Genomic DNA, 11,422 nt, shown 5'->3' with positions numbered 1-11,422 from the left:
TCCACCTGGGTGGGGGTCTTGGTTCCTGCAAAAGAACTCAAAGACACTGTGTATATTACTTGAGGAGGAACCAAGACCCTGCCCCAGGACTACTATTTTTTCTTAACTGCTCCTCTTTTGTTTCTGCATCCCCTCCCTTCCCTGATTAGCAACTGTTTGAATCTGGAATTTAGGGAAGAAAGATCTTGGAGGCTGAAAGGAGCCTCTTTCCTACAAACAAGAAATGGAGGACACGGAAAGGATTTGTACCAGGGAGGACTCCACAGACAGGGTCCTGCTGGGTTTCAGGCTGACTGGACACTGGCCTGCGTGGGCAAGTCACGGGGTCAAGGTCAGCCCCCACATTTGCGCCCTCGCCGCCTCCTTCCTTCCGGCAGGCTCTGAGAAAGGAAGCGGATCTTCTGTCTTGCCCAGAGGCCGAGCATCGCCGGCCAACTTCCTCCTGAGCTCCCGCCAGCTCTCCCACCGCAAAGGCTTTTGAAGCTTCTCGCGTTCCCTGCACGCACCCGGGGATGGACTGGTCCTTCACTCTGGAAGGCAAGGGTTCAGGCCAACGCGACTGAGGACCCGGGGCAGCCGGGAGGGAACTCGGGCGGGCAGGAGGCCAGGGTGGGGCGGGGAGCGCGCCCGGAGAGGCCCGGGACCTCCGCGACGAGACCCGGAGTCGCGGATGGGGAGCGGCCGGGGCTCGGCCCGGAAGTCCAGGAACGCTGGAGGGGCCCCGGAGTGGGCGGAGGTGCCGCAGGAAGCGCCCCGGGCCGGGCCTGGCCGGGCCGGTAGGGCGCGGGGCGCGGTGGAGGGGAGGGACGGGGCGGCGCCGGGCTGGGCGGCTGGACCAGGTCCCCTCGCCCTGGAGGCCCAGGGGGCGGGGAGTTGCGAGGAGGCGACCGGGACCCACAGGCCTTCAGATCCCGGGACCGCCCTCTCCCGCTCCAGAGCTGGCGGCGGCGGGTGGCAACGACGGCTGGAGCCGCAGCGGCAGCATGAGAGCCGGCGCCGGGGCAGCACGGCCGCGGACGCGCGGCGGACATCAGCGGCCCTGCCCGCGCTCGCCATGGGCGCGCTGTGGGGTCGGCGGCGCCGCCAGCGCGGAGGCCAGGGACAGCCCGCGGCCGTCTTGGCGTCGGTGGCCGCCGGCCTAGTGTGTACCGCCCTGGCCGCCTACGCCTGCTGGAACCAGCTGCCGCCGCTGACCCCGGCCGCTTCCGCCCCGCGGCGGCCGGTGCGGCCGGTGAGCGTGCTGCTGTGGTGGGAGCCCTTCGGGGGCGGCCGCAGCGCCACCAGGCGCCCCCCCGACTGCCGGCTGCGCTTCAACATCAGCGGCTGCCGGCTGCTCACCGATCGCGCGGCCTACGGGGAAGCCCAGGCGGTGCTTTTCCACCACCGAGACCTGGTGAGGGGACCCCCGGACTGGCCCCCGCCCTGGGGCGTCCACGTGCGCCTGACGGAGAATCAGCAGCTGCTGACGTTGGAAGACGAGGAGGAAGCTGCGGAGGCAGCCGTAGCCCTGGCCGCCTCGGGTCCCAGGCCCCCCGGCCAGCGCTGGGTGTGGATGAACTTCGAGTCGCCCTCCCACTCTCCCGGGCTGCGAAGCCTGGCCGGGAACCTCTTCAACTGGACACTCTCCTACCGGGTCGACTCGGACATCTTCGTACCTTACGGCTACCTCTACCCCCGCACCCATCCCAGCGATCAACCGCCGGGCCTGGTCCCGCCGCTGGCCCAGAAGCAGGGGCTGGTGGCCTGGGTAGTGAGCAACTGGGATGAGCGCCAGGCTCGGGTCCGCTACTACCGCCAGCTGAGCCAGCACGTGGCCGTGGACGTGTTCGGAAAGGACGGGCCCGGGCAGCCGGTGCCTGAGATTGGGCTCCTGCAGACAGTGGCCCGCTACAAGTTCTACCTGGCCTTCGAGAACTCGCAGCACCTGGATTATATCACCGAGAAGCTGTGGCGCAACGCCTTCCTGGCCGGGGCTGTGCCCGTGGTGCTGGGCCCCGACCGTGCCAATTATGAGCGCTTCGTACCCCGCGGTGCCTTCATCCACGTGGACGACTTCCCTAGTGCCTCCTCCCTGGCCGCCTACCTGCAATTCCTCGACCGAAACCCCTCTGCCTACCGCCGCTACTTCAGCTGGCGCCGGAGTCACGCTGTGCACATCACCTCCTTCTGGGATGAGCCTTGGTGCCGGGCCTGCCAGGCTGTGCAGACGGCTGGGGACCAGCCCAAGAGCATCCGTAATTTGGCTGGCTGGTTTGAGCGGTGAAGTCATCCTCCCCTGGGTAGAACCCAGGGAGGCCAAATCGTCATCTTTTGGATCCTCTTGCTGTGCGACTCCTTGACTGCCGAATCATGGGACTAAATTTTCCAAACATCCATTTTTAATCTATGGAAACAAGTTGATTTACCAATTACTAATATTCAGCAAAGCGACTGGGTGGGAAGGATGCTGGGGGCTCATGCTTTTTTGCACAAATGGCTGTGGGGCTCCCTCTGTTGTCCAAGAGCATCCGTGCTCTGGGTTGAGGAAGGGAGTCCTTTCTCACCTAGTACCCAGGGCAGAGGGAGAGAAATAGCTTAACTACAAAAAAAAACCATTCAGTTGCTCTGAATTTCCTCATCAGCGGCAGGCCATATTTGTGGCCTGTGCTGAGTGTCAGACACTGCTCCTCGATTCACGTATCACTGGGCCAAATGCAGCAAACCCTGATTTTAGAAAGAGCCTTGTCGCAGGGTAGTAAAAGCCCTGTCTCCTAAGAAAGGTGAGGAGGGTGATCCAAGAATCCATTGCCTTCCTTAACAAGTACTGTGTTTTCCTTGCTTCATAAATGGAAACAGGATGCTGGATTGTCCTTGGAGAAGAGTTAAGATGAATAGTTGGTGTACCTCACTTTACACAAAGGTATTCCTGAGAAGCCGCTTTTAAATCAAACTCACTGCTTTAGGAGAGCTCAGTATTTAATAGAACCTATGGAGAATCCGTTTACAGTGTGAATAATCATCTCCTGACTTACTTCTTCTGTGTCTCTGTTTTTCTATAACTTGGATTTTTTTTAAAGCATATTAAAATTACAGATGTGAAAATAAAGTAGAAGCAACCTTCTCCCTTCTTCCCAGAAAATCAGCCTGTGTTTACAAACAGAAGAGAAGGAAGCCATAATGTCACTTTCCACAAAGTTATTTATTTTGTGTCTTTCCTGGAGCTGAAATTTAAACTGGAATGTCAGTCCCCACCCCACTTCACGCCCTCCGGAGCTGTTGGCATTACCTGTCTGCAGAACAGTGAAATTGTCCTGCCCTTAGGGAACCTTGCAAAAGGAAAAAGTTTCATGGTGTCTGTTAATGGCAGTTACTGTTTGTGTGTCACTTTTTAGTTAAATATTTAGTTGCTAGGAAACAGAACTAAATTAGTGCCTGCAGTAAAGCTTTATCTTTTGTTAAAGAAATGGGAAATTTTCTCTGAGGCCATCAGGTTCCCCTCCTCATCTGCCTAGCAGTACAGTAAGTATATCCTCCCATTTCTCCTGCCCTTAAGTCTGTGCTATAAGGCCAACTTTGAAAATATATGTATTGACTTTTAAAAGCTTTTGAACAAGCAGCATATTAGGTTTCCCCACGTGCCTTCACTGTGCCAAACGCTGAGCTTGGGGCGCCAGGAAAGACCCCAAGGCAAGGTCCCTCTCTTTAAGGCTCTTACAATCTACCACTGTCAAAAAATAAGTAGTAATTTTGGTAAATCAGTTGGCAGAACTTATTTGTTTAAAACGACTTACTTAACAGTACCATAAATCAGTTATTAGAAAGCCAGTTGATTTAAAGCTTGAAATAATTTTTCCCTTGATTTATTATAATAAACACCCTCAGTGACTTATTGGGGGTAAGGCCCAAGATTAATTAAGTTTATAAAGAGTTCTGCTGTAAATAGTAATTGTGCATTTGATTAGTACAATTAGCTGAATCATAAAGTTTTATTTCTATGCATTTGTTGCCAACTCAAAAAGCTGTCTAAAATCTAGGTGCTTCAATTCTCCTTTTTCCTTAAAAGGAGAAATGAAAATCCCTGGATAAAATATCCTTATTAAAATAGTACGGGCAGAATTATAATATCCAAGTAGCAGGCGTCCAATAAAGAAGAAGGAAAAATCCTATTCTTCAAATAAGCCTTTTATGACCTATTGGCCAGCGATCTTGGTGTTATTGGGAATCTAGGTGGGACAGTGTGGGACAGTTTGGGTCAAATTGAAGATAATCTGGCTTCGATTTGAATCCCAGCCATGTGACCTCAGGCATATTAGTAATAACCTTGAGCCTCAGCTTTCTTATCCGTAAAATGGAGCAGGAAACTACTTCACAACGGTTTTCAGAATTTCAAGAAGTCACAAGGTGCTTAACACATGGTGGGGAATCAATCAGTGAGAGAGACATATCTTTCCCCCTTCTTTCCTTGCAGTGATTTCATGCCTCTATATCCAATTATATGGATTATAAAATTAAGTCTCAAGATATGTTGCAGAATATATCTGAAATAAAAAGGAAGGGGCCTAATATCGTGTATTTCAAATGAATCCCGAAAGCTAAGCCGTATGGTTTTAAGAATCATCATTGCCATTTAGATTGAGATGGAATTTGCAGACTAGGAAGAAGCAGTGAGGCTTTCTTTGAAAAAAAAAATTGGAGTTTTGGTTAAGTGATATAGTTAATTAAATAACTGTTGTTTTACTAAGGCTTTCCTTAGTATTAAGCCTATTTAAAACTAACCACATATGTGGTTATTGAATACTGAGCATGAGGAGGGTATAATCGAATCTTTTTAATGTGGAAATTTTGAGTACGAAATTTAAGGACCAAAACTTTTTTTAGGCTAATCTCATCAAAGAGTAAGAGAAATATGGCAATTGTTCATTTTATGTTATTCTGTTTTTCAAATTCTAAATTGAATAGATTAAAAATTCACATATATGAATATAAAAATACATATGATGCATCACATGTATTTCAGAAATGGCTTTCATAAATTTTTCTTTCAACTGTATTACAAATTTAATATTTTTAGTGCTTGATGACTAATTACACGAGTGCACCTGGACTGATGTCTGCATCAGGAGGACAGTCTGACTTGCTTTCAGTATTCACAGGTCGTTTTCAGTTTCCAAGCCCTTCCCTAGCAGTAATTTAGAGACTGGGTGGCTTCATGGAAAGAGCTTGCAATTTGGAGTCAAAACCTGGGTATGTGGTTCTGCCACTTTCTGCTCCTGTAGCCCTGATCAGGCAAATTACTTAAGCTAGCTTCCTCCTTTATAATGCATGAATGCGCCTGCAAAACAAGGATTAAATGTGATGATGTCTGCCAAGGTGCTTTGTACACTGTAAAGTGCTGTAGAGTTACAGGATGCTCTAAATTTTCAAAGCTCGAGAGCAAGGATCAGCACAGTTTTTCTGTAAAGGGCTGGAGAGGAAAAATTTCAGGCTTTGCCAGCCATACAATCTCTGTGGCCACGATCTAACTCTGCTGTCTGCAAAAACAGCAATTGACTACGTGCAAACAAAGGCCATGCTTGGGTTTGGTCCATGGGTCATAGCTTGTTAACGCTGCCCTAGACTTTTGGAGGTAGAAGGAATTTGAGTACCTACCTGATGGGGGTTTCTTAGAAGGGATTTAAGAATTGGAATTTAAGAATTGGAATTTGAGAATTTTGGAGGCATTTATTCCTGGGTTGCTAGACAAGCTTTGCAACATTTCCTAATTGTCTTATCTTGGGCAAATTATTTAAGTTTTCTGTGTTTTCATAGTCCCATCTCTAATTGAAGGTAATCATATATAATTTATAGAGGTGTTGGGAGAATTAAAAAAGACACTAAGTCCTCGGGACAGGGGGTTGGGTATAGCTTAGTGGTAGCTTGCACGAGGTTCTGGGCTCAATCCCAGTACCTCCATTTAAAAAAAAAAAATGCGCTCAGGACAGTGTGGGGCATATAGGAAGCACCTGAAAGATGTTAGCTGTGAGGCTCACCAGTCAGTTTTACAGAGGAGGGAGCAGAGGTCCAGACCCGTGTAAGGACTTGCCAAGGTTACAATGCTAGTGGCAGGACCAGCTGTGCTTGTGCAAGTCACAACCCCTTTGAGCCTCTGTCACTTGAACTGTAAAATTAGGGGGTGGAACAAAATCTTCCAGTTCCATTGCCATCATTCTACTAACTGGCACCCCAGGGCTTAAAGAACTACCTTACCGCCCTTAGTGCCTTCCTTATAGTCTAGAAATGACTTACTATACAGCCTCAGTAAACTGGCAGAAAAACCAGGCACTTCAGAGGGAGACTCTAATTTAGCATTAAAAAATATATATATTTATATATAATATATATTTATATGATACATAAATATTACATATATATTTTTTAGTGACATGCCTTAAATATCAGGGAAGGGAGCCAAGTCTTTGGTAATTAGTATGGTGAATAATTGCATTGAATACACTTCGAGTCATCCTTGGATGTATCTCAGGGACTTTCACACTATGCATTCTGATAATAAATCAAGTACTTATGTACACCTGTTCAGATTGTTTTGACAAAATGATTAAAGTGATGAGATGGAAAATGACTCCTTGGTTATAATTTTATATTCCCCCCCCCCCCCCGGTGCTAATGTGTCCCCCATGACACATGGGCTGTGTCTTGGTTAAGGGCCCTCTAAGCTCACTGCTCCTAGACTGGTAACTGACATGTGATGGCTTTGCCTCTTGTAAACCATGTGAGGTTGAGTTCATCTTGTCCTCTTGTCTTTCTTGCCTGGCTTTTCACTTTAACCTGGTGACATCTCCAAGGACATAAGTACTATATATTCTCTCATTCCAATTTATTTTGCTAAGTGCTCTGATGCCTTCAACGTGCTGTCTCTAGCTCCTGTGCATGAAGTTAAATAATGCCAATTTTTAAAGAAGTGGAATAAAGACTAGGAACATGCTGGTGGGCAGAGGCATTTTCTTCTTAGCAGCTGATGCAGAAACTATGAACTTGGAAAAAACATTGACTACTTTCTCTAGTTTTCCTCCTCCGAGAGGCACACACTGATGTGCTCATTTAGGTAGGCAGTCTGAAAAATGGTGATGGCCAGCTGAGGGGAGGGGCAGGTGTGACAAGAAAAGAGGACTCAATAATGAAAGAGTTAAAAGAAAAGCACATTAAAAGCATAGCAGGTGGTGGGTATATGTGGGGAGTGAAGAGGAAAAGGAAAGACATTGAGGTACATGAGTAAGAAGTGGTTGAAGAGAAAGTGAGAAGATAAGCTAGAAAAAGAGGAGACGGAAGACGAAGGTTAAGATGACAAGTAGGAGAAAGGAGGAACATATGCCTGGAGAATGAGGGAAGAGTGTAAAGTCGATCATTCAATGCCACGTTCCTCAAGAAACCTTTGTTCCCACTTGAAGTGCAGCATCTGTTGGCAAATGAGAAGTGAAATCAAGAAGTCTGAACTCACTGACAAGGAGGCAGGAACTTAACAAGGAATAAACTAACATTTCAGCAGAAATAGAAAACTGCGCCTGGATTGCTTACAACAGCTTCTTGAACTCTTTTTGAATGCTTCTTTTTCCTCTTGGGAAAACCACATCCATTGCAGGTTTTTGTTTTTGTTTTTTATTTCCTGTCGGCATACTTCAATTGTACTCATTATCCACTTTTAGAGAAATTTCCTATTTTTTAATATAACCATAATCACCAACTGACTGCTTTGAAGAAGAGTCAGAGGAAAACACAGAAGGGATTTAGAATGTTTAGTACATTTGTTGGTTTCATGTGGAATCCTATGATAAAACCATTTAAAGCAAGTTGTAAAGAATTAGATTTTTGTGCAAAATCACAGCAGTTAAAGGGAAAAAAAGCAAACTCTCAGTAGTAGCTTCAGAGGAGGCAGAGGATTCCATGTTAGAAATGAACTTCCTTCATCACAAACTAAGTCTTCTTAATGTCCCTTATTAAAAACACAAGTTCTGCAGCCTCGAGCCTCAACACTAAAGCTACCTGATTATTTTCACTAATACTACAGTTAAAAATAAGTGTTACTGTTAAGCATCACCTTCAGAATTACTAACCTCTATGGGGCTTTTGCTCTCCTAGTAACTAGGAACACCTGCTCTTACCCTGTGATTTTTTTTTTTTCTCATTCTCAAAATGTTTGGTGAACATTTTCAAAATCTCTGTCCCACTCCCGGAAACTTATTCTGAAATACCAATGCTCTTACTGATCAAACAAAAACACCCTCAGATAAAAATGAGTCTTATCTGAAGACTGACCAAGCCTCCTTCTTTGGGAGGTACAAATTTGTGGCTTTCAGACAAGGATTCTTTCCTAGAAGTTGTAGTTCACTAGTATGTGCTCTTTATTAAGGTCTTACCATATGCAGGGTGCTTTCCATATTTTTTTCCTATTTCTCAACTCTACATTAAAGGCGTTGTGGTCATCCGTTTCTACGATGACCCCCGTGGAGCCATCTGGCACTCTCTGAAGCTGTTCTGAAGTCCATAAAACCCTCACTCCTGGGCTCTCTGTGTGCCTGGAGCCAATTGGCACCCTTAACCCCCACTCCCCACTTCAGGATAAAAACAACTTCCCTGCATGTGTGTTTACTATAACAAAACTAACTGCCCCCAGGAAATGGCTAATCTCCCAATACCCTTGGCGGTCAGGCATCACTGCATATCCTGCCCTTATCAGAGTCATAAATCCCATAACTCAGAGTGGCCCCTGACAAGTCTTACCTCACTTACAACCAGTCAGGTACCTGTGCACAAGTTGATCACGCAGCCCCCTACCCCTTGTGTTCACAGCCCCTTCCCCCCAATAAAAGACCCTGCACATTCGCCCCAGTGCTCACACAGGCACCTCTCCTCTGTGTGGACCGCTGTTGCCTGTAGCAGCGTATCTATTAAGCTTTTCCTTTGTTAAACTTTCCCTTGTCTCTGGTAAATTCTTGTACCTCTACAACAGTGGCCTGCCTCATGTCGCCCAACAACCCCCGCTGGTCCCTGCCTCCTGGTGTCCACACCTTTGTGTAATGTTCTCCTTTTGAGTTTGGTCTGGGTTTGGTGACTCATTTCTAACACTCATTTCTAATGAAGAGAAGAATATGGCAGAAGTGAAAGGCTGACACATTTGAGATTAGGTGACAAGAAGCCTGGTTTTCCCTCTTGGGGCCCTTTCTGCTTTCTAGTTTGCTTGCTCTGAGAAGCCAGTTGACCTGATGGGAAATGCCCTGGGGGCAGGAAACGGAGGGAGGCCTTCTGGCCAACCCAGGGAGGACCTGAAAACCACTCACCAGGGGCAATGCCTTCAGGTGGTTGCTAGCAGCTCTTACCATGGTATCATCGAGAGCCTAGAGGCCTCACGGTGAGGGCCAGTATCGAGATAACCTAACCGCAGGTATAGTCTTGACTGAGTCCAAGTCTCCAGGTGGGCATGACTTGGGGCCAGCAACCTTGCTGTTCCAGGTGGTCAGTCCACGTGGTCTACAGCAGGATCACAGCGATGGGCTAGGAGTGAAGAGCTGGGGTCCAGTCCCCAGGAGGAGGAGGTTGGCAAGTGCCAAAGAAGATGCTAGGTCTTCTGGGCAGGGCTGGGGAAAGAGAGACTAGAAAACATAACTACTTTTTTTTTTTTTTTACTTCTTTAAAAATTAAAAGAATTAAAAAAATTTTCTAGTTTTGTGGGGGGCAGGGCATAATTAGGGTTATCTATTTATTTATTACTTTTGGTGGAGGTACTGGGGATTGAACCCAGAACCATGTGCATGCTAGGCATGCACTCTACCACTGAGCTATACCCTCCCCCTTCTCTTTCTTTTTTTAAAAATTTTTTGATTGAGGCATAGTTGACTTACAATGTTTCAGGTGGACAGCAAAGTGATTCAGTTATATATATGTATTCTTTTTCAGATTTATTTCCAGCTATTATAATCTAACTTAATCTGTATAAATGTCATATCTGAAAACGAGGGGTGGTGGGAAAACTAGAAATTCAAATCAGTCAGTCAATCAGATTTCTTAGTGCACCAGAAATACACACATACGTTTTCAGTTCCCAGAGTGTCCCACAGTGCTTCTGACATATTTATTTGATAGCCAGTATTTATCTGTCCAACCATCATTCATCCATCCACATCCATCCAAGAATCCACTCAGCCCTTCATTTTGTCAACATGTATTTTCACATAATAAACATTATGTGAGACTCCTGGGACACACAGGTGAAAACATGGTCCCTGTCCAACAGGAGATCATCATTTAGAAGCAGACACAGGCAAATGAAGCAACGATCTTCAAGTGGCCTGGCTAGGGTCCTGGTTGAGGAACGTAAGGAGTGTAATGGGAGCACAGATGCGGGGAGTCCAGTTCAGCGTGGATGTCAGAGTGGGTGGAAATTAGGAAGGTTTCCCTGACCTAGAGACAGCTGGGTGAGTCTTTAAGTAGGAAGCACACCTTAGAGGTGAGTATGAGAGATGTGTATTCGGGAGGAACTAGCATGAGCAAAAAGCCCATGAGTGTGGGAGAATATGGTGGGTTAGAGGGACAGCTTGTAATTCTGGACTAGAAGACAAGGGTGTGCTGGGGCAGGAGTGAGAGGTGAGGAGGGCAAGAGATGCTTCTAGAGAGGAAAGCAGCGTCTGAGCATGAGGAGCCTTGTAAGCGAGGCTAAGGATTTTGTATTAGTTCCTAAATTCAGGGGAACCATTGAAGGCTTCAGTTTCATTGCCCAGAATAAATGCCAAGGTGGAGCCATGCCTTTGCCGATGCTGCTTCTCTACAGATTTTTCAGCGGATAGCAGTCTTGGGTGTTCGGTTCTCCATGCTCATTTGCCTGTCAGAAGCCTGATGGAATTTTAGTTAGCCCCGTTAATTCACTTTGGCCATTCTGGTGGTGCAGCGCAGCCAGTGCCACTCCAGGGTCTGGAAACTGGGTCTTGTGGTCCAGTTCCACCATCCCCCAGTTTTCCTCATGCCTCTTTGGCCACAGCTTCTACCGCCCCCAGCTCTTGACAACCACTGATCTGCTTTCTAGTGCAATAGTTCGCTTTTCTAAAATGTTATAAATGAAGGGGAAGAGGAAGACAGAGCAGGTGAATTTTATTGAATCTGCTGTGTGGCCACCTAAGTTGGCCCACATACATTTTTCACATATATTATCCCATTTTACAGTCACGATACTCCCTGTGAGTTGACTTTTATGATCTTCATTACACAGATAAATAAAAGGCTGAGTTACCTGCTCAGGGTCACACAGCTTTTCACTGCAGAGCTGCCTCCGATTCTCTTGGCCTCCAAGGCCGCTTGTTTCCACAGTGCACTGCCTTGCGTGCCGGTGGACGGACTATTGCCATTCTAAATCTTTAAGCTTCCATAAAGGATTGTTTAGGAAGTTTCTTGCCCAAAA

General features: G+C 46.9%; 1 protein-coding gene across 1 annotated transcript; it reads left to right on the top strand.

Moving 5' to 3' along the window:
* Nucleotides 1-319: 319 nt before the first annotated feature.
* On the top strand, nucleotides 320-4,668 carry FUT4 (fucosyltransferase 4). The gene has a single exon (XM_032488313.1). It carries the CDS (start codon nucleotides 671-673, stop codon nucleotides 2,261-2,263), a length of 1,593 nt encoding a protein of 530 aa, XP_032344204.1. The 5' UTR covers nucleotides 320-670; the 3' UTR covers nucleotides 2,264-4,668.
* Nucleotides 4,669-11,422: the final 6,754 nt, after the last annotated feature.

Source organism: Camelus ferus, chromosome 10, assembly GCF_009834535.1.
Source record: "Camelus ferus isolate YT-003-E chromosome 10, BCGSAC_Cfer_1.0, whole genome shotgun sequence".
Taxonomy (NCBI): domain Eukaryota; kingdom Metazoa; phylum Chordata; class Mammalia; order Artiodactyla; family Camelidae; genus Camelus; species Camelus ferus.
The sequence above is the reverse complement of the archived record's forward strand: the minus strand, read 5'-3'. Positions and strand labels throughout refer to the sequence as shown.